This window comes from Phocoena sinus, chromosome 4 (genome assembly GCF_008692025.1).
Source record: "Phocoena sinus isolate mPhoSin1 chromosome 4, mPhoSin1.pri, whole genome shotgun sequence".
NCBI lineage: Eukaryota > Metazoa > Chordata > Mammalia > Artiodactyla > Phocoenidae > Phocoena > Phocoena sinus.
Genome location: NC_045766.1, coordinates 48443119 through 48457930, shown reverse-complemented (window position 1 = coordinate 48457930; position 14812 = coordinate 48443119). Strand labels below are relative to the sequence as shown.

Below are 14812 nucleotides of genomic sequence, written 5' to 3'. Positions count from 1 at the left end.
TTAAGCTCTCAAATAAGACTTTGTGGGCAGAGTGGGTTTTACAACCAAGAGAAAGCTTGACGACTATAGTGGATGAACCATACGGTCCTTTTCTGCTAGATTCCCCCAACCTATTAACCAGGTCCCGCTCCCTCAACACTTGACCCCAGTCCATCTCTGCAGACTCATCATCTTCAATCCCCAAAGCAGCCTATACGTCATTCCAGCTGTGTCCTTTCATCTGCCTGAGACCCCCCTTTCCCATTTTGTTCTGCCTGGGAAAGCCCAGCTCACCCTTCAAGATGCAACTCAATAGCCTCCCCACTTCGTTTCCCCACTTCCCCGGCAACCAGAGAACCGTGCTCCCTCAGAACCACACTCGCCCCACGGGGCTCCCAGAGCACCTCATAAATACCCTACAACGTTACGTACCAGCCGCGTGGAATCTTCCGGTTATTAAGCTCTTTCCCGATTAGAATATAGACGCTTCAACGTCAGGAGACCTGCCTTACTTTCCGTTTAAGTCTCTGATACTCACCACAGTGCCTGATTTAGTAAGCACTAAAGGAAGGAAATTTAGGAAGTCCGAAGTTATTCAGGAAATCAGTAAATACGCTGATAAGTAAGTTAGGGAATTAGTCAATATGTTAAACTACATGGTAATGGGAAAACCTCTCTTTATCTGAGTAGAGTACTTGGTGTTCAGGTGTAAATAACCACTAGATTTAATCTTCCCAGGCCCAAGTACACTTTTAAAAAGTACTTATTTGTCTGATGGCTTTCTTTGGTGGAAGGAAGAGGGAAATGTATTTCTCAAGTGGAGAAACCCTTCTCTACCTTTCACCTACCGCCAGCGGGATCTCTCTCCTTTACACCCTCTTAGGGTGGAGAATCTTTGCTTCCTGGTCCTGAGAAGGTACTAGAGAACCAGGGTGGGCAGGCTGTGAATGACAGGATGACATTAGACAGGGAGGAACATGTAGTGATCATCTTAACCCTTGGGCAGTGCTGTCTTAGGTACAAGTTTAGAAAGTTCAATATTGTTCGTAGGCTCCCTGGGAGTATCTAACCTGGCCTATTATACCTATATATGATAGGACCATAGACTCTTGGAGTTAAAAAGAAATTCACACTGAAAGGAACCAAACTTTTCTGAACCTCAAATCACACATTTGGGGTACTCACAAAGGGACTGATAGAGAATGTTTCAAATATGGAATCTTTTGGTATCTTGTCCCAACCCACTTTTCAATGTGTAAATCCTAAGTTTGACTGCTCTTCAGGCTGGGAATTACTCAGTTTAAGCAAAAGTAGTTCTAGGTATGGAAATAAAACAGAACACTAGGGATATTACAAAATGAGAACAGGGGTATGTTTACAATATACTTAAGAGGTAGATAACCGAAAAGGATATCAGAGTTGCAGGCTATGAGGAACCATTCCTATTCTCTCTAGTCCTGCAGAAATGAATCCTCCATACTGCTCGAGGACTTGCCATCTCTGAACAACCCTAATGGGAAAACTTCCATCATGTTCTCTGCAGCACGCTGCCACTCGCTGATGGCCATCTGCACCCCGACGTTGTACTCTCTATTGATTTTCTCCACCTACACGGTTATACTTTTGGAATCAATATGCCTCTCCCTCTCCAACCACTTGATGAATAGCCAAGGAATGCAAAGTCACTTTGATAATAGCATAAGGCAAATATGATTGGGAAGGTAACTCTGGGGCAAGAAATTTTTGAAATGCCTTACTAAATTGAGTAGAGATTGTTTATAGACTTCTCTCACATTTAGAATAGTGATTCTCCATCCTAGTACACCAAATCAACTTTAGATGATAAATACACTGCAATTCTTTTTCTACTGTTCTGCAAAGCAAACTAGAGATAATGTTACCTTCCTAAACACTAACTTTAAAAAAAAAAAAGTCACCATGTCCTCTGTATAGAAGACAAATGAAAGAAGAGTAATTTCTGATAAAAATAATATATCAGCATGTGAATCCTGGGGCATAAGTACATTAGGGGACACAACAAAGTCATCGGTTGCCTGCCGTCATTTGTAGAACCACTATGAATGCAACTGCTACAAATGTACCTTCACATAGGCGTGCTGTTTGGTGCTCAAAGACCATGAGTCTTGAGCTGCTGCTGATGTGGTTTTCCCAAATGATGAGCAACTCCTGGTAAATTTTGAGACAAATTATGACTGTCCCTCAGTTTACCCAGTCGTTACATCCCAGGAAAATTCAATGTATATAAAACCATACCAAAAAAATGCTTTGTGTTAATATGTAAAATGAAGATAGATTCAAGCTCAGAAATCATAAACAGGTTTTGTCTCACATGAATGTCCACTGGGACCTTCGGAATCATGTAAGACACAGGACAATGCCTCATTCGGTGGGACAGTCCCACACACTGCAGAATGTCTAACAGCCCAGGCTCCCACCCATTTAATGCCATGAGTGCCCACAATAATCATGTGAACCACAGACACCCTCAAAGATTTCCAAAATTTCCCCTAGGAGGCAGTACTACATTTCCCGAGACTACTGGCTTGCAGTATTTCCTACAGGGTTTCCCCCGTTGACCCAAATGATTAAGAGTTGCTTCTAGCTGTAAAACCAAAGAACAATAGCATGAGAAGGTAGCCTGAAGCTCATCTAGTTGACCCCCTCGTTTTACCCATGTGAGGTAAGTAACTTGCCTTTGGACACTCGGTTACCACATAATCTAGGATGAAAAACAAGGCTTCCCTTTCTGTTGTTTTTATTTCTCATTGAAATTAGAAAGATACCCTTGAATGTGTCTCTATTACACATGAGATAGTTGAAACAAACATGAATGACTGACAACATTTTCCAGTTTTTTTCCAGGATACTTGGGGTTGAAATCACTCATTCCTCACCACTGAGCTTCAATGACAAGCTGTAAACTTTCTAGTGTCCACCAAAAGCTTGGATTCCGGCATACAAATGAATCAGAAGGTTTCAAAAATAAAACCCCTCACAATGTGTTCAAAATGAGAATGTGTCCCAAAGAATGATTTATGGTAGCAGAAATTGTCTTACATGGTTAGTGGCTAATTGATTGTCCCACTGTTCTCCCCAAACTCTAGTCATCAGGATCCAATCAGGTTTGAGGAAGTGAGTGACTAAGATTCTATACGTTCCTGCACCGTGCACAGCATAGGGCCTCTTCCTCTAATCCAGGAGATCAAGGGGCAGGTCCCTTCACAAGACCTAAAGAAGACTTGACTCTTCGCTAATTACCCTTGGTCAGTGGGTTCTGATGGTGAATTGGACACTTTTTAATTTAATTTGTCAGATCAAATATTAAGGAAAGAACTTTGACTACCCAAACTTCATAATACTGGCTCTCCAAATTAAATTTGCAATCAAACTGATGCCCATTTCAAAAGCATTCCTTGCACAAATTCTACTTATAAGCCTTGTACATTATCAGGTGGTAAAGAAGGATGGAGAGAAGAAGCCCATAGAATATAAGAATTATTGGGTATACAGAGATCGGTTCAAGATGGTGGAGTAGAAGACCATGCTCTCACTCCCTCTATCGAGAACACCGGAATCACAACTAACTGTTGAACAATCATCGACAGGAAGACACTGGAACTCACCAGAGAAGATACCCTACATGCAAAGACAAAGGAGAAGCTGTAGTGTGACAGTAGAAGGGGCACTATCACAATAAAATCAAATCCCATAACCACTGGGTGGGTGACTCACAAGCTGGAGAACACTTAGACCACAGAAGTCCACCCACTGGAGTGAAGGTTCTGAGCCACACGTCATGCTTCCCAACCTGGGGGCCTGGCAATGGGAGGAGGAATTCCTAGAGAACCAGACTTTGAAGGCCAGTGGGATTTGACTGCGGGACTTCGGCAGGACTGGTGCAAACAGAGACTCTACTCTTGGAGGGCACACACAAAGTAGTGTGCATATCGGGACCCAGAGGAAGGAGCAGTGACCCCATAGGAGACTGAACACCAGATCTACCTGCTAGCGTTGGAGGGTCTCCGGCAGAGGCAGGGGGCAGCTGTGGCTCACCAAGGGACAAGGACACTGGCAGCAGAAGTTCTGGGAAGTACTCCTTGGCGTGAGCCCTCCCAGAGTCCGCCATTAGCCCCACCAAAGAGCCCGGCAGGCTCCAGTGTTGGGTCGCCTCAGGCCAAACAACCAACAGGGAGGGAACCCAGCCCCACCGATCAGCAGACAAGCGGATTAAAGTTTTACTGAGCTCTGCCCACCGGAGCAACAGCCAGCTCTACCCACCACAAGTCCCTCCCAAGGAAACTTGCACAAGCTTCTTAGATAGCCTCATCCACCAGAGGGCAGACAGCAGAAGCAAGAAGAACTACAATCCTGCAGCCTGTGGAACAAAAATCACATTCACAGAAAGATAGACAAGATGAAAAGGCAGAGGGCTATGTACCAGATGAAGGAACAAGATAAAACCCCAGAAAAAGAACTAAATGAAATGGAGGTAGGCAACCTTCCAGAAAAAGAATTCAGAATAATGATAGTGAAGATGATCCAGGACCTCGGAAAAAGAATGGAGGCAAAGATTGAGAAGATGCAAGAATTCTTTAACAAAGATCTAGAAGAATTAAAGAACAAACAAACAGAGATGAACAATACAATAACTGAAATGAAAAATACACCAGAAGGAATCAATAGCAGAATAACTCAGGCAGAATAACAGATAAATGACCTGGAAGACAGAATGGTGGAATTCACTGCTGCAGAACAGAATAAAGAAAAAAGAATGAAAAGAAATGAAGACAGCCTAAGAGCCCTCTCGGACAACATTAAACACAACAACATTCACATTATAGGGGTCCCAGAAGGAGAAGAGAGAGAGAAAGGACCCGAGAAAATATTTGAAAACATTATAGTCAAAAATCTTCCCTAACATGGGAAAGGAAATAGCCACCCAAGTCCAGGAAGCGCAGAGAGTCCCATACAGGATAAACCCAAAGAGAAACATGTCGAGACACATAGTAATCAAATTGGCAAAAATTAAAGGCAAAGAAAAATTATTGAAAGCAGCAAGGGAAAAATGATAAATAACATACAAGGGAACTCCCATAAGGTTAACAGCTGATTTCTCAGCAGAAGCTCTACAAAACAGAAGAGATTGGCATGATATGCTTAAAGTGATAAAAGGGAAGAACCTACAACCAAGATTACTCTATCCAGCAAGGATCTCATTCAGATTCAATGGAGAAATAAAAAACTTTACAGACAAGCAAAAGCTAAGAGAATTCAGCACCACCAAACCAGCTCTACAACAAATGCTAAAGGAACTTCTCTAAGTGGGAAACACAAAAGAAGAAAAGGACCTACAAAAAAAAAAAAAAAACCTTAAACGTGAAGAGATTAAATTTGGCTGCAACCAAAAGACACAGGCTTGCTGAATGGATACAAAAACAAGACCCATATATATGCTGTCTACAAGAGACCCATTTCAGACCTAGGGACACATACAGACTGAGAGTGAAGGGATGGAAAAAGATATTCCATGCAAATGGAAATCAAAAGAAAGCTGGAGTAGCAATTCTCCTATCCAATAAAATAGACTTTAAAATAAAGAATGTTACAAGAGACAAGGAAGGACACTACGTAATGATCAAAGGATCAATCCAGGAAGAAGATATAACAATTATAAGTATATATGCACCCAATACAGGAGCACCTCAATACAGAAGGCAACTGCTAACAGCTATAAAAGAAGATATCGACAGTAACACAATAATAGTGGGGACTTTAATACCTCACTTACACCAATGGAGATCATCCAGAGAGAAAATTAATAAGGAAACACAAGCTTTAAATGACACAATAGACCAGATACGCTCACTTGCTATTTATAGGACATTCCATCCAAAAACAGCAGATTACACTTTCTTCTCAAGTGCACACAGGACATTCTCCAGGATAGATCACACCTTGGGTCACAAATCAAGCCTCAGTAAATATAAGAAAATTGAAATCATATCAATCATCTTTTCTGACCACAACGCTATGAGATTAGAAATCAATTACAGGGAAAAAACTGTAAAAAACACAAACACATGGAGGCTAAACAATACATTACTAAATAACCAAGACATCACTGAATAAATCAGAGAAGAAATCAAAAAATACCTAGAGACAAATGATAATGAAAACACGATGATCCAAAACCTATGACATGCAGCAAAAGCAGTTCTAAGAGGGAAGTTTATAGCTATACAAGCCTACCTCAAGAAACAAGAAAAATCTCAAATAAACAATCTAACCTTACACCTAAAGGAACTAGAGAAAGAAGAACAAACAAAATCCAAAGTTAGTAGAAGGAAAGAAATCATAAAGATCACAGCAGAAATAAATGAAATAGAAACAAAGAAAACAATAGCAAAGATCAATAAAACTAAAAGCTGGTTCTTTGAGAAGACAAACAAAATTGACAAACCATCAGCCAGACTTGTCAAGAAAAAGAGGGAGAAGACTCAAATTAATAAAATTAGAAATGAAAAAGGAGAAGTGACAACAGACACCACAGAAATACAAAGCATCCTAAGAGACTACTACAAGCAACTCTATGCCAATAAAATGGACAACCTGGAAGAAATGGACAAATTCTTAGAAAACTACAACCTTCCAAGACTGAACCAGGAAGAAATAGAAAATATGAACAGACCAATCACAAGTAATGAAATTCAAACTGTGATTGAAAATCTTCCATCAAACAAAAGTCCAGGACCAGATGGCTTCACAGGTGAATTCTATCAAACATTTAGAGAAGAGCTAACACCCATCCTTCTCAAACTCTTCCAAAAAATTGCGGCGGAAGGAACACTCCCAAACTCATTCTATGAGGCCACCATCACCCTGATACCAAAACCAGACAAAGATACTACAAAAAAAGAAAATTACAGACCAATATCACTGATGAATATAGATGCAAAAATCCTCAACAAAATACTAGCAAACAGAATCCAACAACACATTAAAAGGATCATACACCATGATCAAGTGGGATTTATCCCAGAGATGCAAGGATTCTTCAATATATGCAAATCAATCAATGTGATACACCATATTAACAAACTGAAGAATAAAAACCATATGATCATATCAATAGATGCAGAAAAAGCTTTTGACAAAATTCAACACCCATTTATGATAAAAACTCTCCAGAAAGTGGGCATAGAGGGAACCTACTTCAACATAATAAAGGCCATATACAACAAACCCACAGCAAACATCATTCTCAATGATGAAAAACTGAAAGCATTTCCTCTAAGATCAGGAACAAGACAAGGCTGTTCACTCTCACCACCGTTATTCAACATAGTTTTGGAAGTCCTAGCTACAGCAATCAGAGAAGAAAAAGAAATAAAAGGAACACAAATTGGAAAAGAAGAAGTAAAACTGTCACTGTTTGCAGATCACATGATACTATACATAGAGAATCCTAAAGATGTCACCAGAAAACTACTAGAGCTAATCAATGAATATGGTAAAGTTTCAGGATACAAAATTAATGCACAGAAATCACTTGCATTCCTATACACTAACAATGAAAACTCAGAAATCAAGGAAACACTCCCATTTACCACTGAAACCAAAATAAAATACCTAGGAATAAACCTACGTAGGGAGACAAAAGACCTGTATGCAGAAAACTATAAGACACTGGTGAAAGAAATTAAAGATGGAGAGATACACCATGTTCTTGGATTGGAAGAATCAATATTGTGAACTGACTATACTACCCAAAGCAATCTACAGATTCAATGCAATCCCTATCAAATTACCAACGGCATTTTTTATGGAACTAGAACAAAAAATCTTAAAATTTGTATGGAGACACAAAAGACCCCGAATAGCCAAAGCAGTCTTGAGGGAAAAAAACGGAGTAGGAGGAATCAGACTCCCTGACTTCAGACTATACTACAGGGCTACAGTAATCAAGACAATATGGTACTGGCACAAAAACAGAAATATAGATCAACGGAACAGGATAGAAAGCCCAGAGATAAACCCACACACCTATGGTCAACTAATCTATGACAAAGGAGGCAAGGATATACAATGGAGAAAAGACAGTCTCTTCAATAAGTTGTGCTGGGAAAACTGGAGGGCTACATGTAAAAGAATGAAATTAGAACACTCCCTAACACCATATACAAAAATAAACTCAAAATGGATTAAAGACCTAAAAGTAAGTCTGGGCACTATAAAACTCTTAGAAGAAGACATAGGAAGAACCCTCTTTGTCATAAATCACAGCAAGATATTTTTTGATCCACCTCCTAGAGTAATGGAAATAAAAACAAAAATAATGGGACCTAATGAAATTTAAAAGCTTTTGCAAAGCAAAGGAAACTACAAACAAGACGAAACGACAATCCTCAGAATGGGAGAAAATATTTGCAAATGAATCAACAGACAAAGGATTAATCTCCAAAATATATAAACAGCTCATGCAGCTCAATATTAAAAAAGCAAACAACTCAATCCAAAAATGGGCAGAAGACCTAAACAGACACTTCTCCAAAGAAGACATACAGATGGCCAAGAGGCATATGAAAAGCTGCTCAACATCACTAATTATTAGAGAAATGCAAATCAAAACTACAATGAGGTATCACCTCACACCAGTTAGAATGGGCATCATCGGAAAATCTACAAACAACAAATGCTGGAGAGGGTGTGGGGAAAAGGGAACCCTCTTGCACTGTTGGTGGGAATGTAAATTGATACAGCCACTATGGAGAACAGTATGGAGGTTCCTTAAAGAACTAAAAATAGAATTACCATATGACCCAGCAATCCCACTACTGGGCATATACCCAGAGAAAACCATAATTCAAAAAGACATATGCACCCCAATGTTCATCGCAGCACTATTTACAATAGCCAGGTCGTGGAAGCAACCTAAATGCCCATCGACAGACGAATGGATAAAGAAGATGTGCTACATATATACAATGGAATATTACTCAGCCATAAAACGGAATGAAATTGGGTCATTTGTAGAGATGTGGATGGATCTAGAGACTGTCATACAGAGTGAAGTAAGTCCGAAAGAGAAAAATAAATATCGTATATTAACGCATATATGTGGAACCTAGAAAATGGTACTGATGAACCAGTTTGCAGGGCAGAAATAGAGACACAGATGTAGAGAACAAACGTATGGACACCAAGGGGGGAATGCGGCGGGGATGGTGGCGGGGGTGTGCTGAATGGGATATTGGGATTGACATGTATACACTGATGTGTATAAAATGGATGACTAATAAGAAAAAAATAAATAAATAAACATAAAAAAAGAATTACTGGGTAAAGATGTGGATCCTGCACTACAGAGAGTAAGTTAGTTACCTCCTAAGCTCTTCCTTATACTGCACTTAAAAAGAAACCTACTCTATGTGCAAACTCAACTCCCTTCAGGAGAAAAGAACACATAAGTTACACAAGTCTGCCAAGCATCCAAGAAAATATCACCAGGTCTCACACTCAGCACTTACACATTCTATACTTTCCTTATAGAGTTCCTCAGGCCTTCCATCTGACACCACTTTCTCTTAATTTTAGACTCACCCTAAGAATTTAAACATCAGGTGTTTGGAAGCAGCAATTTAGAATAGGAGGAGGTCAGACTGCTCCATGTAAGCCTTGCGACAGCAACAAGAAGAAACAACTGAGAGTCTGACCTCCAGGAAGTGGATGAAAATTATTTTACAATGTGGAGGGAAGGGGGATGACATAGAAATTCAAAATAAGTAGCAGCCTAGGCCATTCAAGGTAGGGACAAACAGCTTTGCTAGCCTTGAGAGCATCTCCATAATACAGGACAATACAGTAACTAAAAGAAAATTATGTTCAATATATTTTGTAGCAAAATTCCATATAACAATAGAATCTTAGATTGTCAGAGTAGAAAGACACTTAAGACAGCATCCCAGCCTAATTCCTTTACTTTACAAGGAAGGAAACAACGTTTAGGGGTACACAGGTTCAAGGTAGAGTCAAGACAAGAGGGCAGCCCAGCTGGTCCAGTGCTCCTTCCACATGGACGCCCTGACACTGATGCCACTGAGTGGAAGGAAAAGAGACAGTGCATCACATTTAATCATTCATTGTGTCCATGTTTTTGACATCTCTCTTTTTGCTTCCTTGCATTGATTTTACTCCCTTCAAAAGGAGAAGAGGGCTTCCCTGGTGGCGCAGTGGTTGAGAGTCCGCCTGCTGATGCAGGGGACACGAGTTCGTGCCCCGGTCCGGGAAGATCCCACACATGGCCACTGAGCCTGTGCGTCCGGAGCCTGTGCTCCGCAACGGGAGAGGCCACAACAGTGAGAGGCCCGCATACCGCCAAAAAAAAAAAAAAAAAAAGAAGAAACTTGTTCTCTTTAGTCACAAAAGAGTGGACAACTTTTCCCTGATTTGTGATGAGAGAACCTCAAGATTGGCTCTTAACAAAATTGGGACTGAAAGTAAAGTTTACTTTGAATTCCCTTCTACCTCCTCCTATATCCCACTCCTGGTGTGTTTCCTCCAAGCTGTCTTATGTCTGTCCTTCCACTTGGTACCCCACCCATTGGCCCCAAATCCAGAGTTCCTAGTACAATGTAGAATATTCTCCCAACTTCCAGAAGTTTGGTGTATTCCCTGTCTCTTTCTAATTTGATCTCTAATTCTATAAAACAAAAAAATGAGGCAATATATCAGTGTTTCTCAAATATAAGTGGGGAGCTTGTTAAAATGCAGATTCCAGGTCTCCATCTCCCAAAACTACAATTCAACAGATGACTCTGGTGGAAGGCGGCCCTGACCCACTTTGGAAAACACATGACTTCTGCTTGCCTCTCCAGCCTCCCCAGGCACATCCCACTCCACCCAAAGCTTCATACTACTGTCTCTCCCCACCATGTCTTTGCCTCATGTTCTACCTTCTGAGTGCAATTAATTCCTCCGTATACCTCAAAACCAGCTGAGGCACGTGCCGTATCTCTGCTCCCCTTGTTCCTATACGTCTCTGGATTATTGAGCTTATACAGCCTACGATGTAAGCTGATTTCCTGGGATAGCTCCCTTTGAAGGCAGGGCCCTGCCTTACTTGTCTTTTCTTAGTCCCAGCACTTGGCACCTTCCCAAGCACACAGTAGGCACTCTAAAAGTGTTCATTAAATTATCTTTTGTATGTGCTAAATTTCCTAGTTAATAACTAGTCATTTATTTATATTTGCATTGTTATTACCCACCCACCCGCCAGTATAGTACAGGATTTTCGAGGGTTGCTTGAGGCATCACTCTCAAATGAGGAACATCTTTTGTAACAGGTAAAAATGAAAGAGAAGAATGCTAGCATAATCTAACCCTGGTGCCATCAATTGTGGGGTCATAATGAGTTAGATCCATGTTCACTCGGGATATCTTGACACCTAAGTAACAATGACAGAGACACATACAATAACCGGGAGTTTTCCTAATGAAAAAGATCAGCTTCTAATAGTTCCTTAGAATTAGTTCTGGCATTCATTCAGGTTAAAAAGTTTTCCAGAAGTGAAGCTGGAACACATTAGAACTTTGAATTGATTCATTTATATAAAACTTTGCCTATTTGTTCTAAGATCCCAGAGATTTCCAGTATTTTCTACCCAAGATGGTTAACCACCAGAAGTTTAGCTCATCTCCTGAAATCCATCATCCATGTGTGTGTCCCATGCAGGTGTCTGCTATGCAGAGTTTGGAGTCCGCGTCCCCAAGACCACTGGGTCGGCCTACACCTACAGCTATGTCACTGTCGGGGAGTTTGTGGCGTTTTTCATCGGCTGGAACCTGATCCTGGAGTACCTGATTGGCACCGCGGCCGGCGCCAGCGCTCTGAGCAGCATGTTTGACTCTCTGGCCAACCACACGGTCAGCCGCCGGATGGCGGACAGCGTGGGAACCCTCAACGGCCTGGGTGAGACTGCCACAGACTCTAACCCCAACATGCAAACTTGCTGAGCCAAATAAATGGGTTCCGCTTTCAGGATGCAATTTGGCAAAACGTATCCAGGGCCTTAATACATCTCCTTTTGCCAAGTAATTCCCCTCTGAATCTATCCTAAGGAAATTATTCTAGTTTCCATAAAAGCTTTATATGAAAAGATGTTCATCACAGCCTTATTTATAATAACAAAACATTAGAAACAGCTTAAATATTCTACAGTGATTACATAAACTAGGGCAGCATATTACAGAGCTAGCAATTAAAAGGAAGACCAGGAAGACTGCTGTAATAGCATGGAATATGTTTTTGATGCGATGCTGTATGACAAAGGATACAAACTGGACGTGCATCATGTTAATAACTATATAAAAATAAAACTAATACAGGAAAAAGAACTATAAGGAACTTCTCCAGTGGTTTCCTTAGAACATTTTTTAAATTTTTCATAAATAAGCAGGCATTAATTTTTAAATAAGCAAATATATTTCTAAAAGAAACAGAATGGATGAGTAACCGAAATGAGTGAATACTAAATAATCAGAAGCTCACGTAACAAATACCTTGACACTTCAGGCTCTGAGCCTCACTTACCACCCACTTTCCATCCTGATGTCTGACTATCCCTTTACATTCAAGGGAAGCTAAACAGTAGATGAGGAGGCTTTGGGGTCTTGCCCCAGAACTTCCAGGGACTAATTCAGTGGCTGCATGCAAGTCATTTGACTTTGGTGCCCCTATCTCAGAAGAACTGACCAAAATGCTGAGCACCTAGATACCATGAGAAGATAAAAAATATGAAGACCACATTTTCTCAGTATAATGATTTCATAGAATCTTAGGTCTGAAAGTGTCCTCCAAAATCAGGTAGCCCGCCCTTTCACTTTACAGATGAGGTCCGGAGAAAGGAGGCACTTGCCCAAGGCCACACAGCTGGTTACAGGCAAGAGTTCAGCTGAAATCCAGGAGTGTGACTGCTGAGGCAGTGCCGTCTCCATTCTATAGAGGGCAGGAGTCCACTGGCCAACAGACAAGACCAAAAAAGGCGGGGCATGTTCCCCGGCCACCTTCTCCACAACCACATTCACTCAAACGGAAAGAACACCCTTCTTCCAATAATTTTCAAAGACACGTATTTCTAAATTTGCTAACAAAGAGAAATGTATGGACTATAAACTAAACAACAATGAAGATAAAACAGTTCAAATAACATGTCAGATCCATATATACATCTGGATGTCCTGGGACAGTCCTGACTTTGGATGTTTCATGCGATGGTTCCATAGGCACTGCTGTAATTGTCATATCATGTGTCCCAATTTTTGGTCCAGGATATTAGGCCGCCTCACCTATATACCAAAACCTTCCCATTTGCAAACAGACACCTGTGGACCACAGTGGAGGCGAACACACACTCACGCACACACACAGTTCCTTCTCCCTCCGTAACAAACTGACCACCTTTCTCTGAGCTGAGTGCAGATGCACCGGGGTAGGCCTGGGATTTTTTCTCCTTGGACAATATTAGCTCATGTCTTTCCACTCTAGGGAAAGGAAAACAATCATACCCGGACCTTCTGGCTTTGGTGATCGCAGTCATCGTCACCATCATTGTCGCACTGGGGGTGAAGAATTCTGTGGGCTTCAACAACGTACTCAATGTGCTGAACCTGGCAGTGTGGGTGTTCATCATGATTGCAGGCTGCTTCTTCATCAATGGGAAATACTGGTCTGAGGGCCAGTTCTTGCCCCACGGCTGGTCAGGGGTGAGTTCATTCCTAAATCCCAGTGTACCTGTTGCACGCTCTGCCTTCCACCCTGTGACAGTCTGAGACATACTTTCAAGAAAATGCTGCTTGTCTCATAACCTTCATGGCACTCTTTTCATCACCTTTTATCTGAATTTAATTGGAATGCTCTGAAGAAGAGGTTCTTTTTTATTTATTTGTTTCACAAACATTTGAGATCCTATTTTATGTGGAAAACAATAATAGACTTGAAGTTTTGGTCACTTGCAATATACCTAATATTACACTAAGTGCTCTGCATATAATATCTCATTTAACCTTCCTAATAACCTTGCAAGGAGGATATTTACATTCTGGTCTTACAGATGAAAAAAACTCACACTCAGAGAGGTCAAATGACTTGCTATTAAGCACACAGTGTAAGTGCTCAAGTCAGGACCCAAAGCCAGGACTGTCTGACTCCACAGCCTGTACATGAACAGCTCAGGCCTACAGAATCTCTCTACAGTCTATTCAGACAGTCTGTAAATACAGAAGGCAGTAAAGGAGGCTGGGAGAGTGGGCGGGTGAGGAAAGCATGAGTGTTGCCTGGGTATGGAAAAAGAAAAGAACAGTTTTCAAATCTAATCCCATCATTTGACCTAAGGTGGAGAGTTCTGCTGGGGTCTGAGAGCAGAGAAGCCCACCTGGTGTGGTCTGTGGGTTGGCAAGAGAGTGCGCTGGACCAAAAGGACATTTTCAGATCTCATCCCTGTGACCTGATGGTGTGGTTTATGCTAAAGAAAGATGGGAAGGTCCAAGTGGCAAATTCTTTATACTGAGAAGTACTAGTTCTAAGTCGCACCTGGATTCTTTCTCTAGCACGACTAAAAATGCTTACTTTATGGATTTATTGGTAAAATTCACCAGCTCATTCTTCTTTTTTTCAAAGAGTAGAATATAAATCAGAGAATTTTGAGTTAGAAGGGATCACAGAGGTCACCTGGTCCCATCCCCTCACTTAACAGGTAAATAAACTGAGGCTGGGAGAGGCACACCCACCCAGAATCAGTGACAGAAGCAAGTCCAG

The 14812-nt window shown here is 41.1% G+C and overlaps 1 protein-coding gene across 1 annotated transcript in view; it reads left to right on the top strand.

Annotated features, from left to right (window-relative positions):
• Positions 1-14812, top strand: part of SLC7A14 (solute carrier family 7 member 14) — a 120162-nt gene that overhangs the window by 69036 nt on the left and 36314 nt on the right. Inside the window, exons 3-4 of the mRNA XM_032630792.1 lie at positions 11732-11968; positions 13544-13761. Coding sequence (XP_032486683.1) covers positions 11732-11968; positions 13544-13761 — 455 coding nt within the window. The remainder of the gene's footprint in view (positions 1-11731; positions 11969-13543; positions 13762-14812) is intronic.